The 19,285-nt window shown below is 37.7% G+C and overlaps 1 protein-coding gene across 1 annotated transcript in view; it reads left to right on the top strand.

Annotated features, from left to right (window-relative positions):
* LOC137642481 (sphingomyelin phosphodiesterase-like) overlaps positions 1–17,307 on the top strand; it is a 29,525-nt gene extending 12,218 nt beyond the window's left edge. Inside the window, exons 4-12 of the mRNA XM_068375070.1 lie at positions 2,358–2,519; positions 4,004–4,118; positions 4,260–4,372; positions 8,209–8,381; positions 10,587–10,781; positions 10,905–11,075; positions 15,401–15,584; positions 16,543–16,727; positions 17,089–17,307. Coding sequence (XP_068231171.1) covers positions 2,358–2,519; positions 4,004–4,118; positions 4,260–4,372; positions 8,209–8,381; positions 10,587–10,781; positions 10,905–11,075; positions 15,401–15,584; positions 16,543–16,727; positions 17,089–17,251 — 1,461 coding nt within the window. The 3' untranslated portion in view covers positions 17,252–17,307. The remainder of the gene's footprint in view (positions 1–2,357; positions 2,520–4,003; positions 4,119–4,259; positions 4,373–8,208; positions 8,382–10,586; positions 10,782–10,904; positions 11,076–15,400; positions 15,585–16,542; positions 16,728–17,088) is intronic.
* Positions 17,308–19,285: the final 1,978 nt, after the last annotated feature.

Raw genomic sequence — 19,285 nt, 5'->3', positions numbered from 1 at the left:
AGAAGCTCAAGGTAGCCCTATCACTCCACCCTAAGGAGGAGTTGTAGGACAGGGGACAGATGGGTATAGACTAACCTAACTGTAGGCTAGGCCATACAAGAGATAGGTGGGGAGGGGAGAAGAGAAGAGTCTTCCATGGAATGGGTTCTGTACCAGAGCGGCCACTAGGAAAGGGAGGACACTCCCTAACCTAAGATAAGGCAGCCTGGCTGAAACGGTGCATGGGTACAGTTTCAGCAGGGAACAGAATTACCCTTCCAAAACCTAACCTAGAGCAGGGCTAAGAGCCCTGAACTAGGAAGGATAGAAGACATATCGCTATCGCAGGACAGTCATAGACTAGTCCTAGCCATAGAGGAAGGGCTAGCCGTTCCTCACTCTCAGGCGCAACCCTAAGGGGGGTTCATTCCCTTAGGGAGGACTGAGAGGCGATAATATACTCTGGTAGGCGCTTGATCCCTTTACGTTGTAAGGGAAGCAAGGCTATACAGAGGGAATGCCAAGGGCAGGGGGATGAAGGAAGCATATAGGGGTCCTACAAGTAGGTTAGGTTAGGAAGGAACACTAACTAACCTATCCCCTATATGGTCCCTGAAGGCGAAAACACTTGCATCACAGTCAATAGTATTGTAAAATAATGCCACTATCTTCATAACTTAGCCTAGGATCACTAATAAAATCATGCATGAACACTGATATATAGGCACTCTGGCCTGGGGGCTATAGTAGCCAACTGGTATGAGGTCAATCGATGACCGATAAAAAAGCGTCAAAACACGATATAAAAGTTCCTAGCTATGAAGACTAAATAAACTAATGTTATCGATTAGTAAATGAGGCCGGAAGCGTTGTTGTGGCTAACTAAATAAGGCATGCATAACAACAACGACGCCATAAAATGGCGGGTCCGGTAGAGGCACAGCTCTGCCACAAAACAACAAATATCTCGGAAAGTAATATTTACTTTACGGTCAGAGCTTAACTAAACAATACTGGAACCTTGTACTCAACTTTCCAGAAGAAGGCGAGGCCGAAGGTAGCGACATAATAGAGATGCAAAGCGATAAGTAAAGCACAGGGAAAATCTGTCTAAGTAGGGCGAGCTACTGAACAAAGGATGAAGACGGACGTGACGTCATTTAAGCAATGGCGCCCGTTTGTTTATGTCTCGAGTACCAAAAGTAGCCACGGATGAGATTAGCTATGGAACGGCTCCCAGCTATTCTCCGCCTTCACACACCGAAGCATTATCTCTGTTCGGGGTGTAGATAGCTATGTGGCGCGTTAATACATGCGTCCCCTGTTGATATACGATGTCTTAAAGGGAAACCTTTAGGATACTCGCTCCAGAAGTTAGAATTCTGTGATAACCTGTGGTTAAATTCTCTGGGAATATCTTAGTAGTTATTTACCCAAGGAAGCTACCAAAAAGGAACCTTCCATCAGGACGCCATGGCTTGAGCCCAAAATATTATTTATATTTTTGGTGGATTTCAATATTTTTAGTTAAAGTTTAGTTTTTGGTTAAGGTTATTATATGGAGATTATTATATGCAAACAGAAAATTTCAGAGAAGAATCTGTATAATTCTTGGAGGTGTAGAAACACGTGCATCACTGCAATCCAGTTACAAAGGGTTGAGTATTCGATGATTACGGGTAGTGCCACGTTGCCCTATCTAATCATTCGATCCTTAAATCGAGGTCCCTTGATACATGGGAACATTTGGTCACGCTGCTCAGCAAAAAGACCATGTCTACCGGTATCAAATTTTTCTATGGATAACAATGAAAAGTAAAAAAAAAAAAAAAGAGGAGTAGCTCTGAAAGTTGTACTTGAATTACAAAATGCTTTGATACCTTTACCCTATGTTTACAGAGTTGAACATTGAGAAAATGCTAGATTTTTTCTGGAGTTTGTCCAGAAACTGACTCCGTAAACTCTGCCGAAAAGTATTTACAGTACTGCCATTTATATTAGTTTTGGTTACTCTAGGAAAAAATGCACTATTTAATGATCTGTTAAAGTAGTTTTGGTTGGTCATTTACCCTTAATTTGTTTTCAAATTTGGCTGACTCCATATGTTTTTTATTTATCTTCATTGCAATCTCACTATCTTCTATGGGAAAATAGCTGATGTAAAACCCATGATTTATTACAGCATCATGACCTTGCCCTCTTAAAAACTCCCTTTTATCTGAAATTTGTTTATTTGGTTTCCTAACTTAGTATATAATAAAAGTTGCTATGCTATGTATCGTCTTGCATATTGTCATTTTGTTAATTCACGAAGTATATTTCTAGCATTCATTAAAATAACTTTCCTATGATTATTAATGAGTAAATTTTTTCCCCAGCCCATCTTTTACTACATGTTCACAAATGACCCCATCTACCCGGCGGACTTCTGCGGGATGGCCATGAGCTCCAACGGCTGCAACACTACCAGACCTGAGAGGAATTGGTCCGTCGAGATTCACGAAGGGAAACCTCCTGTTGTCCCCATTGTATTGCCAGATGTAAGACCCAGGATCTATATAGTTCTTTTAGTATTTCCAAAGAAAATAGAGACATAAGCATTTGAGAGAGAGAGAGAGAGAGAGAGAGAGAGAGAGAGAGAGAGAGAGAGAGAGAGAGAGAGAGAGAGAGAGAGAGAGAGAGACTTAACAACAAGCTTTCCTACACTGTAAATGAAATAAGAAATATTAGTCTTCCAATATTATTATTATTACTAGCCAAGCTACAACCCTAGTTAGAAAAGCAAGATGCTATAAGCCCAAGGGCTCCAATAGGGAAAAATAGCCCAGTGAGGAAAGGAAATATGGAAATGAATAAATGATGAGAATAAATTAACAATAAATCATTCTAAAAACAGTAACAATGTCAAAACAGATATGTCCTATATAAACTATTAACAACGTCAAAAACAGATATGTCATATATAAACAATAAAAAGACTCATGTCAGCCTGGTCAACATAAAAACATTAGCTCCAACTTTGAACTTTTGAAGTTCTACTGATTCAACTCCCTGATTAGGAAGATCATTCCACAACTTGGTAACAGCTGGAATAAAACTTCTAGAATACTGTGTAGTATTGACCCTCATGATGGAGAAGGCCTGGCTATTAGAATTAACTGCCTGCCTAGTATTACGAACAGGATAGAATTGTCCAGGGAGATCTGAATGTAAAGGATGGTCAGAGTTATGAAAAACCATATGCAACATGCATAATGAACTAATTGAACGACGGTGCCAAAGATTAATATCTAGATCAGGAATAAGAAATTTAATAGACCGTAAGTTTCTGTCCAACAAATTAAGATGAGAATCAGCAGCTGAACACCAGACAGGAGAACAATACTCAACACAAGGTAGAATGAAAGAATTAAAACACTTCTTCAGAATAGATTGGTCACCGAAAATCTTGTAAGACTTTCCCAATAATCCAATTTTTTGTGCAATTGAAGAAGACACAGACCTAATGTGTTTCTCAAAAGTAAATTTGCTGTCGAGAATCACACCTAAAATTTTAAAAGAGTCGTACAAATTTAAAGAAACATTATCAATACTGAGATCCGGATGTTGAGGAGCCACCGTCCTTGACCTACTTACAATCATACTTTGAGTTTTATTAGGATTCAACTTCATACCCCATAATTTGCACCATGCACTAATTTTAGCTAAATCTCTATTAAGGGATTCACCGACCCCAGTAGTCCTGTAATTTGCTTTAATATGATTAAAGTTTAGACATGTAACTTTAATGCAGCTCAACCAACGTGGTGGCTATAACTACTACATAATCTAGAAGAACTGATAATGAAAATACATTACCAATATGAATCCACTGACAAATAACTTAAGCAAAGGATGTATATAACTATCATGAACTTTTAAGCAGAATGTCTTTCAATCAATATATTTAAAATAAAGTGCTGTAATACGATTCAATCCATTTGTATCATACTTTACTGTTTCTTGTCTGTGCTATATCATCCAGCCCACTGAACCAGTGATGAAGGTCCTACAAATTTCGGACACTCACATGGATCCACTGTATGTCCCAGGGTCCAACGCTGATTGTGGGGAAGAACTCTGCTGTAGACTGGAATGGGGTAAGACGGCAGTCATGTGTTCTTTCTGTTGGTCCACAATTATTTTTTTTGTCCCTGATGATCAGTTGACAATTCATTTGCTTTTAGGGAGTTTTTTGGCATTATATACAGTGTAGAATCACCAAGGCCTTCTCTCTGCAGGGGAACCACCAACCCCAGAAGCCGAGGCGTGGTTCTGGGGCGATTACCGACATTGTGGCTCCCCACCATGGATGCTGGAAGACATGCTGGGACACATCAGGTCTGAACATCAGGTATGAAATGCTTCTCTGTTTTCAGAGAGAGTCAGGTCAGTTTTCCCGCATTCTGAATATGAGGGAAGGACTTCATATACCCGAATAGACTCTCTTCGAGTTATTATTATTATTATTATTATTATTATTACTAGCTAAGCCACAACCCTAGTTGGAAAAGCAGGATGCTATAAGCCCAAGGGCTCCAACAGGGAAAAATAGTCCAGTGAGAAAAGGAAATGAGGAAATAAATAAACTATATGAGAAGTAATGAACAATCAGCATAGAATACTTTAAGAACAATAACATAAACAAAGATCTTTCATATATAAACTATAAAAAGATCCGGATTTTGAGGAGCCACGGTCCTTGACCTACTTACAATCATACTTTGAGTTTTGTTAGAATTCAACTTCATACCCCATAATTTGCACCATGTACTAATTTTAGCTAGATCTCTATTAAGGGATTTGGCAACCCCAGATTTACATTCAGGAGATGAAATCGATGGAGAGAGAGTAGCATCATCTGCATATGCAACAAGCTTGTTTCCTAGGTCAAACCACAAGTCATGTGTATATAATATGAAAAATTAGGCAGAAGACCACTACCCTGAGGAACACCAGATATCACATTCCTATACTCGATATGGTGACAATCAACGTCAACTCTCCATCGATTACTTAAAAATTCAATAATGATGCTTAGAAAAAACCCATCCACTCCCAACTATTTGAGTTTGAAAACAAGGGCCTCATGATTAACACGGTCAAAGGCAGCACTAAAATCAAGGCCAATCATGCAAACTTCCTGACCACAGTCAAGGGATTTCTGTACAGCACTGGAGATTGTAAGAAAGGCATCACATGCTCCAAGGCCTTTACAAAAACCAAATTGCAACCTAGGGAACAGATGATTACCTTCAGCAAATCTATTTAAATGTTTTGCCAGAAGACATTAAAAATCTTCATATAATAAGAGAGTTTTGGAGATTGGACGGTAATCGGCTGAACTTGAGCAACCACAAACACATTTGCATGATGGAGTAACATTACCAATTCTCCAATAAATGCTAAAAAAACCTGTCCTTGCTAACTTGCGCAGAATAACAGATAACGTTGGAACTAAGAAATCTGTAGTCTTTATAAAAAACAAAGGAAAATACCATTTGGGTCTACACCTCCAGAAGCATCAAGGGCCATCAAGAGAGCTCTAATTTCACAAGATCGAAAAGCTAAACAAGTTAGTTTAGCCTCGGGAAAACAGGAAGGAGGAAGTTTAATCATTACTCTGCTAACTGTCAAACACAGCAGCCAAAAACGTTGCCATTTCTTTTGGACAGTGGATGACAGAGCCATCTGGTTCAAGTAAAGGAGAAACTGTTGCATCTATGCCAAAGAGTGCAGATTTAAGGGTGGTTCACCACTTATGTTCTTCAGATGCACCAGAAAGGGTTTCTTTTATGGTTAACTTGTATTCCTTTTCAGTTGAAGCATAAACTCTCTGAGCAAAAGCTCTAAGTTGAGTATAGTTATTTCAAGTCAAATCTGATCTGTTACCCTTCCAAAGATGATAGGCCTCCTGCTTCTCAAAATAAGCACATCTACAATCATCATTGAACCAGGGTTTGTCTTTCACTTGGTACCTTAGCGCACAAGAAGGGATATACCTATCAATTATGTCAATTATGAGGACTAGATTCTCATTCAAAAGAACAACAGGCTCAACACTATTATGCAACTGTGACCAGTTTAAGCCCAAAAGATCACTCAATATGTCATTCCAGTTTGCTTGAGATTTTATGTAAATCTTATGTGAGTATGACACATCCGGAACAGGCTGCTCAGTCTTCACAACTAATGAAATCAAGGCATGATCAGAAGTCTCACCTGGAGAACCAACCTTACTTGTTATAACGCCAGGGGAGTGGATGTACAGTATACGAGGTCAAAGCAGTTACAAGACCTGTGAGTAGCTTCACTTATGATTTGCTTACAGCCTGATTCAGAGGCAAAGATTTTAAGCCATGGCGATCAGTAGGGGAAACAGAAGTTAACTACTCCCTATGGTGAGCATAAAAAAAAAAAAAAAAAATGAGGAGGCCTTTCTATCATCTTCTTGTATCTTAGCCATGATGATAAGAAGACAATCAAAAATAGAATCCTCCATGTTTGGATTCCGGTATATTAGACAAATATTTGTTATGCCTGTCAAAAAAACTTTTATTACCTGAACCTCATGACTTCCACGTTCATAGTAGGAATTAAGAGAAGCAGGGTACTTGGTTCTGATATACACCACCATTCCCCTGGCCCTAGGAATGGCATCCTGTTTCAAAATTATTAGCTTCTTAAAATCAGTTATAAGTAGCTCAGATGAGTGCCTTATATTAGAAACCAAAATTTCTGAGCACAAAAGAATATCATACTGCCTGGACACAACTGAAAAGGCATCCTTTTTTCGATGAAAATAATTGACCAAAGAGGAATTCTCATAAACTTCCCTTCAGTGAGCTTTTCTTAAATGTAATTGACATTTATTTGTCCACATCCTTGTAAATATGTATTACTGAGACTGAGAAGTATTGGTTACAGTTGAATAGACCAATGAATTTTACCCAATGAGTGTACTCATTTCATTCAAACAATCATCATCAGCTCTTCTTTCGTTTTCTTTTTTATGCAAGATTCTTACACTCGAATATTGTTTCCTGTTCCCTAGTATTATCTGTTCCTACTGTTTAACCATTTCAGTAACATACACCCCCACCTCACGCCATACCATCCACACGGCTAGCTGTATTTATTATTATTATCATTATTATTATTAGCCAAGCTACAACCCTAGTTGTAAAAGCAAGATGCTATAAGCCCAAGGGCTCCAACAGGGAAAAATAGCCCACTGAGGAAAGGAAATAAGGATATAAATAAATGAGAACAAATTAACAATAAATCCTTCATCAAACAGTAACAAGCAGTCTTTTATTGTGAATTCTCACTCAATGTAATTTCACTTCAATGTATATTAATGTTTTGTATATTTAGTTATAAACTGATTATTCCTTCTTTTGTCTGGTAAAAATCTTGTATAGATCTCATCATATTGGATATTTAATCACACATTCTGAATACTTCTTTGATTTTTCATTTAGCAGCTTACTTTAAAACTCAGAAATGGCAATTTCATAGACGTTTAGGCCTATTTAAGTAAAATAGTCCTTATCTATCTCTTGTTCTTAATTTTCTTTGTGAGATTATTATATAAATGAAGGCTAATGAGTCCTTCTATGAGCATGTTACTTGGCATACGATATCAAAACTATCTTCCTTTTAAAAATAATCCAGCACCTGAAAATAGCAGTAAGAGTGATAAGGAGTTTTAATCTGTTTAATCCGGTTTTGATAACAATCAAGGTCATTACTTCTAGTTGTTTCAAGAGTACTTCACAACATAATAAGTTCCCATAGCAATCATTGGTGATAAACATTGCGATTCTCTTATCATATCTTATCATAAATTTGTGAGAAATTTTAAAGGTCAGACCTTAACCTTGCCTGAATAGATTTTTTACATCACTAATCATACATTTCTGCGTGATCAAATCTTCTTACAAATATATAATTTTTACCTGCAGGCCCAAGAGTATCTAAACATTATAAGAAGTAAATATTTATACTTCTAATAATCTTTTACTTCTTACTAAAAACTGTATAACTATATAACTTTTGGTTTCAATTCTCCATTCTTTAGATAGAATTGTTTCCTGTAACTTTGTAAACATTGTATGTTATCTTTCCTGTTCATCTAATATCTTTTTTACTTGTCTTTTGAAATATCAAAACTCAAATTTTTCACAGGACTTAAGTTACGTGATTTGGACAGGAGACGTCGTTCCTCATAATATGTGGTCCACATCAAAGGAATGGAACTCGAGACTCGTCAAGGAGACGAACGAAATGATTCAGGCTTATTTCCCTGACATTCCTGTTTTCCCTGTTATTGGGAACCATGAGATGAGTCCCTTAGATCAGTAAGATGTTTTTTTTTTTTTTTTTTTGTTCCTTTTGGCAGATTTGTTTCCTCTCTACCACCATATCAGTGAAAGATCATATGTGATGAGCTTGCAAAACTAAAATAAGTAGATAATCTGAATCTATGAAGGAGCGTTTTCTGAAACTTTATCACCTTATTTCGTTGTTCATATATAGTTTTTTATAACTGCCGTTCACATGTCAGTGGGAGCAGTTTTATGTAGGACAGGGTTTTGTAGTCATGTATGATGAAGAATTTAAACAAATAAAAATTCAAGTGTTTGGATGGTTAATTTATCTCTACAATTTGTATATTGGCATATATGTGACCTAATATTTCAGGAAGTGAAGTATAGTTGCTGAGTAAGAATGACAGAATAAATATTTAGGTTGTTGGAAAGATCTGTTTCGTAGTATTTACAGGGGAAGAAAACTTAATCTAAAGGAAATTGTTGAAATATATAGAAATGGTAAAATGGCAACGTGTTAGCAAAGGTGGAAGGATGGATCAAAGTGTAATTTGAAGTGGTTTTTTCATGGAATAGGAATAGAAAATCAATAGGCTAATGAATATACATAGTTCAAACGTGTTATTAATTAGAGTGAGTAGGCCTAGAATGGACTACAGTCAGCGTGATAGAGGAACTATAAAGGAAGGTACTGTACACCATTTACCCTAATCTTCTATGCCCACACAAGATGAATATAAATGGCGCAGTGTGTGTATGGAATTCAACTTGTTCATGAGCCTTCCCTGTATAGATGTAGGAAGCGGCTATCATTATGAAAGTTTTCAGCAAATGAAGTTCATCTATGATTCATTTGTTTTAGTATGAATTTTGCAGTGACCATTGATTTACTAGCAACCATCTTACTGCAACAGAGAAAATTTTAAGAGTTTATCCACTGTCACGCAGACATGTAAAGTAAACTTAAAGAGGTCAGCGGGTGATAACCTATGGGTTTGTGAGAAATCACCACAAGACTATCTCCAAGCAGGGAAAAAGTGATCACACAGATAGCACCATGTAAACCGATGATGTCTTTAACTTTCTTTACTACCCAGGTCAACGCACGAGTGAGGGTGGACAGATCGGGGGTCCTGCGTAATCAGCACAAGTTGCATTCACCCTTCTCATGCTGGCCTCTACCACTGATCCGTTGGGAACGGCCTTCAAAGCCCCATTCAGACAAGCAAATAAAATGCAACAAACTAGTTTGTGGCATATAATATTAAAATCAAGCACAATGAAATCTATAAATGTCAGTTCAGGATGAGGGAGAGCAAAAAAAGGGTTCATTTTCATGACAGTGATGTTTACTGCATGATTAGTCACAGACATTGATAATGTGAGCTTCTTAACAGTTAATTACTGTATAGGTTACTTTAATTCTTGTGAGCTTTATCAATAACTATTCATGGACTACTTGTCTTAATGTATTCTTGAACTTTTAATAATTATTCAAGAATCACTTCTTTCCAGGTCACGCAAGAGGGAGGGGGCCCAACAGTTAACAATCATAAAACAATACAAGTTCTATGTAAAAATATGTTACAAGTAATACATCGCGGTGTCGTTATTTTAGACTATCGAGTGTGGAACGGTTTGGCAGCGCTTGGCCATGACTTCGACCTGACGACCTACACCCTGCTTCCACAGGTTACCTTTCATTTGCTTGTCTAAGTGGAGCTATGTTTCCCCTCTCCCAGCTGATCAGTGGTAGAAGCCAGCATGGGAAAGTTGATGCAACTTGTGCTAACTACGTAGGACCCCGATCTGTCCACCATCCCTCATTTGTTGATCTTGGATTAAAGGAGGAGTCAAGAGACTACTGTGTCATCAGATTACAAGGCTCCATCTATGTCATCAATATTTTCCTGCTTGGAGATAGCATTGTGGTTGTTTCTCATGAGGCCATAGGTCATCACTCCCTTACTTCTAACTTTACATGTCTACGTAACAAATCCCCCTACTAAATTCTCAAACTCCCCTGAGTCTGAGAACAACAAAATTTCTTTAAAAAAAATAATGGTACAGAATTGACTTTCAAAATGTCCCCAATGAATTTGTTACCAGTCATACAGAATATTCCAACTTAATTGCCCAATATTATTTTATCAAAATGATATGGATTAAATACTGTAGACTAATTTCTTTGGAAATCGTGCTTTTTGTAACCGCAATTTGTTCCTTGTGGAACAGGTATCCTGATCCTGACAATGCCCCAGCAGAGCTAGCTGCTGATTGGCTGTATGAAGCCCTCGCAGCCCAATGGGCACGCACCATTCCTGATCTTGATATTTCCACAGTGCTCTATGCTGGATTTTACTCTGTTCCAGTAGTGCCTGGATTCAGAATAATCTCTGTGAACTCCATGTTCGGATATGGTGCTGACATGTAAGTTTGCCTCATGGAATTCTGATGATAGACTATAATTTAAACTGAATATTCATCTCCCTAAGAAACAGTAGTAAGAATCTGACTTTTAGATAAAAGGTGCCTTTACCACTCTTTCAACAGATGGCTTTATCAGAATTCGAATGACGTCGCGCATGAGCTGGCGTGGCTCGAGAATGAGCTCTGGAAAGCTGAGAATGAAGGAGAGCTAGTTCACCTGCTTGGACATATCCCACCTGGACTTTTGGGAAATGAGAGGACTTGGTCGAGAGAATACAACAGGATAGTTAGGAGGTCAGGATCTACTGTATACATTTTTTTATTTATGCTGGTATATTTCTTATGCTCCTGGCCTTTAAATTTCACTGCTAAGTAAAACTTGCATGAATGCAAAGAAAGAAGGTAAATGGACAGTCACAAAATTGGTAGGACAAAAATTTGCAAAAAAAATTACAAAGAAATTATACACTGTTACATGTAACATAAATTTATGAATATTTTGGTTTTCTTTCAATTTGTATATACTAATAATTAACCTCTGGACTGAAGGTAAATTTGGTAAATTATAAAAAACTTATTTAATCATATTATATTAATCGCACAACAGCAAATGCAACCATTTCTAGTCCACAGCACGGCAAAGGCCTCAGACATATCAATTTATGTCTGGGGTTCGGCCAGTTTTCATTACCACACTGGCCAGTGTGGATTGGTGATAATGGAAGATTTAAGTCTGACTGCTCACAGAAAACCAACCTAGTACAGCTGTGCTAATGATGGTGATAAGCAAACCCTTTCACCACCTTAAGGTATCCCCAATCAGAAAGGGATTACTCGCACTGCAGTGCTTAAATCTTTATTTGTTCCTTTTGATTGTGTATTGAAGGCAACAAGCTTGATACTCCTCCACATAGGGGATGAGACTTGTAAAATCTTCTCCTTTGTCCGTAAAATGTTTTGTAGAATAATTCAAAACACTGGCTCTGCCATTCATGGGCGGCCTTTAAACCTTTAAATTCTGTCGTTGCACAGATTTTGAAGTCTAGTCTATAGCTGAAGTTTCTGTGACAGTCTGACTGGTACTTGGGTACCAATGGAATCACCTGTATTTTGGTTGATACTCTAGCATGCTCATGTTGAAACCATTTGAGACAGATCCACACTTGGATGTGATGAGCCAACCCGAGTGTAGAACTTGTTATTTCACAGCCCACAATCATTGTGGGTCCTTGGGTTACACTTTATAGTGGTGGAGTATACACTTCATGTTGAATCTGGAAACATTGGGGATACTTTGTGCATGGTCAGCTAAGGCTGTTGATCTCCATTCTCACTCTGTACTTTATGGTAGCCTCCACTAATGCTGTCAAAGTAATTTACTAGGTCCTCAGTTACTGCTGGTTCTACAGGTGTGGTGAATCAAACATGAGATACCCTGATCTAAGTTTTCTGTTAGAAGGAAGGCTTAGGTATCTAAGGTGTTGTAGAAAAGGCAGAATTTTGGGCTAGTCATGTAATGGGGTAGCAAGAAGCTTTTGTAACTTGTGCCAGGTTTCTATCTGTTGGACTCTGGGTTTTTTTTTTTAACTCTACTGGTATTATTAGTTCTGCCATAGTAGATGGACTTGGGAATTAGGGTCTATATCTTCTTATGGCCCACTTAACATGTTCTTCTTCTGTTGGAGGCATTGCTTTGGCAACATTTGAAGTGCTGGTAACACACACTGCAAATATCTGGGTTGGAGCATTATCAGTGGATACAGTTTTTAGCTTCATACTGCTACAAACCTTTTCTACCTGGACACAGCCTCCTCTGCAGTGTGGTTGTGGGTCTGGACAGGACAAGATTTTCATGCTAGAGGTCTTTATACCTGGATAGTCATGATTTGACTTGAACAAACTTTTTCATCACAGCTTGGTCTTGAGAAGAGCATGTACCCTTCAAATCATGAAAATTAATCACCTTTGTTACCCTGTATGATTTCCTTCTTTGAATAATAAAAACTTTTAAAGGCTTCAGGTTATACTTTTCCCTTTAAAAAAACCAGCAGATGGCATCTAAATGCTCACCAAAACGATTATCAGACCAGACATTTCAATTTTTATTTCATGCAGGGGTAGATTTTCACTCTTATTGTTCAATTGTTTTACTTCAGTTTGTACTTTCTGCTGATATTTGTAACTAAGCCATATTGTACAGCCAAAATATTTGGGTCCCCTAACTTGTTTATTTACCAATTATTTCATAATTAGCTGTTTTTGACAAACATTTGTTAGTTTCCTCACTGATCTTACATCCACACAAGATCTTGCTTTAACAATTTGTTTAGCAAATCATTAACATTTACATGTACATATAACACACTAAATAAACAAGCAATTTAGATCTAAATTGTTGCTTCAATTGATTATATATCCCATTTTTTCTATTAAATTACTTAACATATTTTTCAAACTGTCAAGTTATTATATTAAAAAGTTAGTTTTTTCCTATAACTTTTTGTCCTCCTTGAATGAAAATACTGTATATATATTGTGACTTTTTGTCCTACATTCAAAAGGAGTACTCAGTCACTAACTTTCAAATTCAATACCTTTTATGAAATTGAATGGTATTTTTTCTAGCTGGCCCAAAACAATGACTCGCACACGAACAGGACCTATTAATAACGCTAGCTATATTAACAGTAACCACATAATAAAATAAATTGTAAAACATCATATACCCGTAGAGGGAGAGGGGGGAGGGAGAACCCGTGATCTTATAAAACGGAAAACGGGAAATCCACCTCTCCTACTCCAGGCTAAGAAAGAAAACGAGAGAAAGGGTAACTCGTGACTGTAGCGACAGAAAACGAGAACTCCATGCTTTCGCTCTCGTGGTTACACTATAAAGAACCTAAAAGCACACTATAATATGATATAAGTATAACAATAAAATTGTAACGTCAATACAAGACTAAGAACGATGAATAACGTCTGCGTAACAAAACTTAAAAGGAAATAGTCCACAGACGAACGCCTCTCGGAGCGGATACTAAACTATAATAAAGCCAGAACGCTATTCTTTGTTCGTCCAGACTGGACTTGCTAGCAAAAAGTACCATAGGAAATAAAACTAATAGTAATAATAATAATAATAATGGATCAAAAGGCGTAAGGCCAGTGACTTAACCAAGAACCTAATTGACAGAGTACCAAATGGGCAAGACTAACATAAAATTCCCAGTGAGGCAAATCAAAACAACAATGGCTGCCGACGCCACGGAAGGCTAAGCCGGTCGAAATAAAAAACACAATACTGGGAATAGAACAACTGCCCGGTACTGCAAAAACCTGTCAAAACAAACTATGGTACTTAACATTGGTATTGGTGAAGTAGGAGGTTTGGTCATGATGAAAATAATCCAGGAAACTTGAAAACACCGAGAGCACAAAAATCTACAACCAAGCTAGCAAGTCCAAAACAGAAGGATGTCCTAGAGGGCGCTCGCGTCGGGCGTCGGTGGAGTGGCTCAAGTGCGGTATCTGGGGCCTCTGTTACGGCCCTTCCCTTTGATGAAGGAATTATCTAAATGGAAGACAGCCTGTGAATAGTGGCTTTCACATGCCCCTGCTTTATACACGACAGCCACAAGGTGCTCACGCGAGGGTAGTAACCTTTGCATTCCATGCTTTTATCTTTCTCTGGTATATTTGGAAGGTTTATATCAGAAAAGTGTAAAGAAGGACCCTTTTCACCGGGCGTCACAGGTCTCTCCCCAGAAATAGATTTTTCCTTCGTCAAAATCCCTTTTTTCTTGTACCTGGCAGTTTACAAATAATTTACTTATACATGATCTGGATTTTATTGAATAGTGTATTCCATAAAATGTAATGTCGGCCCAGATGGATAATATTCACAAATCATCATTGCATTTATATAAAATTATTTTCTTACTGTATATCATAATTTCAAGATTAATTTTAAGAAATGCCAGTTGTAATGAGAGGATTAATTAATATATACAGTATTTATTTTCATAACTTGCTGCAGCTTTAGTAAACATAAACAGCTGAGTATGAGAGAGAGTGAAGTCACAAAAAACTAAGGTTTCATCAAAAAAGAGTGCTCATATTGATGTTATGTTTGGAAAATCTGCCCAAATTATCTTAAAAATGGTGGAAACAAAATTTTTTTTAATAGGTTTAAGGTGACTTGAAGCTTATTTTCATTTTAAAGAATCTGTACCAGATGGGATTATATATTATAAATCATCAACTTAATTGAATTTAGTTACTTGAAAAAAGTCAGTTTCAGTGGTTTAGTGATGAGGCATTGTATGTACAGTAAGGGATAAAATTTTCGTATTACTACACCTCTTACCGAATATAATTGTAAGTCATTAAAAATAAGATAGATATATTATATTATCCAGTAAATGTTAATTAATAGGAATGAATTTAGGCTACACTCTGAGAGGATTAATATTACATAACTTGGCATCATTTATATTAAAAAGAAATAGAAATAGTAAAAAATAAGGATTTTCAATGTTTACCTTAGTTAATTTGGCCCTTTTACATCCAGTAAATTGCACAAAGTGCAACGGGCAGCTTATGAGATGTTTATTTTCTAGATATGAAAGTATCATCCGTGGACAGTTCTTCGGTCACACACATTATGATGAATTTGAAGTTTTCCACGACGGCGACAGGCCTATAGGTGTAGCTTATGTTGCTCCTAGCCAGACTCCATGGTATGACCTCAACCCAGCCTACAGAATTTACACCATTGATGGGGAGCGACCTGAAACAACTAGGGTGATTAATATAATTTTTTTTAATTTGCCTGAATCTGTTTGACATTAAAGTAGATTGGTGGAAATTTTTTCATATTCCAAACCCCAAAGGAACATTTTTCTGAATGCTAATAGGCTACTAGTCTCTATACTGTGTACCATGAAAATGTTCACTTTTCCTAGAGGAGGGCATTTGTTACTTTTCATAAAAATGATTGTTACCATGAGTGCATTATATAGTTTGTTTACAGAGCTTCCACTTAAGAAATCATGCCTACTATGCATCCACTTAGACAACTGTTTTTACTTCATATTTAAAACCAACTTTTCCTTTCACGTCAAACAAAAAATTTGACTTCGAGACGGATGATGTCAGGTGTCATATAAAGGATGAACACATTTTATCTATAACATTAAAGATAGCCATCACAGCCTATCTGCCCCTAATGAATAAAGTTATATTTTTCCCATGTTCTCAATTACAGAGGTAAATGCCCTTCATTCAGTAATTATGTCTTCATACAAAGGAGTTAGCCTACAACACTGTTATCAGGATATCTTGATTATACTTATAATGTTCATTCATATTTTCCCATTTGATACATGCATTAAAGAAAATCCACAAAAGAATGTCTATAATAATAAGACAAATAGTGTGCTGTATGGTATCTCACTGCACTTATTTTGGTAAGAAGCAACTAGTTTTACTTTTATGAAAAAACATATACAGTACAGAATGTATTACAAAAACAGAAGTGTTCTGTTATACAGTATTTACACCTACCTATAGCATGATTTTATGGTAGCCTATAAGACATTTAAATCAGTCGATCAACCACTAATGCAATTGACAACATAAGCTGATGGAAAATGTATTAGAAATTTGTTATCAACCCATCAAATTACATCAATACAACAAGTTTTAGTGTATGAAATTCACATAAAAAATTCATATACCACATTTTTATGTCTTGTCACAGATGGTTCTTGATCACTCCACATATGTCATGAGCTTGACAGAGGCTCATGAAACAAACGTAACCAGGTGGTATAAACTCTACGATGCCAAGGAGGCTTATGGGATGCCAAGTCTTAAGCCTGAAGACTGGCACCAGTTAGGTCAAAGGATGGCTGAAAACAGGACATTGTTTGACATTTACTGGAGGTATTGCCAGTTGTTTTTTTCTACCACTATAGATATATAAATTTTCATTTGTAATTTTGATAATCTGAATATATATTTTGTATTGATAGGCTACACTTTTTTCTTATTCATTCATAGTAGTACCAGATAAGCATAGTTATCTGGTTTCTCAAGAAAGTGTTTATGGTTGAAGATGCTAACACTGTTCTTAGAAGAAGTACAATTTTTTTATTTAAACTTGCAAAACTAGGAGTTTCTACATCCACAGCATTAAAGATTTTTGGATCTACTTTATACTGTAAGCAGGGCCTCTTAATTTAAGCTTTATGGAGAACTTTTTTCCTTTATCTATGGTATTATCTATCAACTTATGTTTTAACAGGAATTTTGTCAGCAGTGGTGACCCTTACTTGGCTGCGGGCTGTGACGACTTTTGCTATGAACAGCGACTGTGTGATGTGATGACTACAGATCGTAATGATCTAGATGCTTGTTATGGAGCCATTCAGATAAAGAAAAAAGTGGGGGATATATCAAATAATTAATGACTATTTAAAAAGAATAGCTACAAAATATAAAATTAAATAAAAGTAACTATTTATCTCTCTATTTATATTTCCTCACCTGACTCAATATTAGATTTACTTGTATTCAAATGACTCATTGATTAATGTGAAAATATCCCAAATTCAAGTAATTTGTATTTTCCCTAGCCATACTTAACCAAATCCTTTAATTAGGGCTATCTCATCAGCACGAAATGGAATTGGTCGTTAAAAGTTAAAACGTAGTTATCCAACTGGGTAGGCAGTAGGGCAAGATGCCCCACCTCCTTTCCAGCCATATGGAACTCACTTTCGTTTTGATCTTTCGGTCCAAGACTTAGAGGGGTGGTTGAGAGTGTTAGTTTTATTAAAGGACTCCGGTTTGTATGGCTAGGAAAAATACACATTACGGCGACAGGCTGTTTGGTAGGATGGAAGTCCCCTGGAACCAAACTGAATGGTTCAATTTCTTCCTTGGAAGTGGTCAATATCTGAGCTGCAAGGGTGCAAATCAAGGACCACTGTCACCTCCTATCTGCAGCATATGGATGACAGGCTGATAGGGCCTGGGTGTACAGGAGGATGGAGAACGTTGCTTCCTTAAAATTAAAGAATGGTGATCTGAAGTGTAACTTACCAGCATCTAGTCCACCAGTTTGTAACGTTTCAACTGCTTTTTCCCCAGAGAGGGGACAAGAGAATGAAGAAGGGCCATTCATACTACCTTTCATTCTAGACTTGCCTCTACATGTTACCATAGATGAGATATATCCTTGTGCCATATGGGAGCTAAGCTGGTTACACAACTAAAGCAGCTATCACAGGTTCAAGCACAAAGGCATCAAGGGACTTGTGGGGTGCACTCCTGTGAATAAAAGGCTGTGAAGGTGGTTTGACTCTTCAAGGCACCAATCTAAAATACTTGGCCCACTGACAGGTTTCTCTTGAAAGCGAGGGTGAGACCATACCCCTAACCTCGTAAGCTCTGGTCCTGGCTAGCGCCTCAACTGAGGCATAAGCTTTACACACTGTCTCATGAAGCCAGTGTTTCTTTATACTTATTTTTTGGATTTGCCAGTGCTAACGAAAAGTCTGTCACTCTGGCTTGAGGTATCGGGTCCTTTTCAGATAGCATCACCGTGCCCTCACAGGACATGAGCATCTCCTCTTGGTTGCCACCCGATGCCTCCCAAAGGGAGGAGATGGAGAAGGACTCAAACTTGGAATCCTGTGTCACCAGGTTCTCTGTCTTGTCGATGAAGACCAACATAAAACTAGAATCCAATCTTGATCCTGAAGCAACTGCCTCTTTGAAGATGTTAAGACTAACCAATTATCTAGAATCTAGATACATTAGATTTATCCCTCGTGAGTGGGCTTAAGCGGCTAGCAAGGTGAATACCCAAGTGAACCTAGGGAACCATTCACAGTCCGAAGCAGTCTTGAACTGGTACATCGTAATATAGGAGAAGCGGAGGTACTTTCAAGAAGTCTGATGGTCTATCTCTCTGACTGAAGACAACACATACTGTACTGTATCCATCCTGAACTTCGTTTGACGCACAAACTTGTTCAGTGGAGAGAAACTTTCAGTCCCAGTCTTCATCTCTACCATGATGAATTGACTGTAGAAGCCTGGAGACCTGTCTCAAACAACCAAGTGATTCCATGGGTATTGGAAGGCGTCTTTGAATAATACCCATGGGTCTGGAACAGGGCCGCAGAACAAACTCTCTGACTATGGATAGTTCGCTTCAGTATTCTACGGACCGCGGCCCATAATTTTAAAGACATACTACCCCCAAACACCCTTGTCCCTTGCCAAGGCAGAGAGTGAGAGAGTACAGTATGTCTGGAGATTTCACTCCCCATCCCACAAATATGATCATTCTGCCCCAAGGACAACCCAGGCACTGAATCAGGGGTTGACCGAGGTAAGGGCAGACCAGCGGCAACAAGAACAGGAGTACCAGGTACTTCTCTTCCTGCAGGTCAAAGCAGAAGGGCAACCTTGACCAAATGCTCCGAAGCTTG

The sequence above is a fragment of the Palaemon carinicauda genome, chromosome 6, assembly GCF_036898095.1.
Source record: "Palaemon carinicauda isolate YSFRI2023 chromosome 6, ASM3689809v2, whole genome shotgun sequence".
Lineage (NCBI taxonomy): Eukaryota > Metazoa > Arthropoda > Malacostraca > Decapoda > Palaemonidae > Palaemon > Palaemon carinicauda.
Note: the sequence above shows the minus strand (reverse complement) of the source record. Positions and strands in the feature narration are given on the sequence as shown.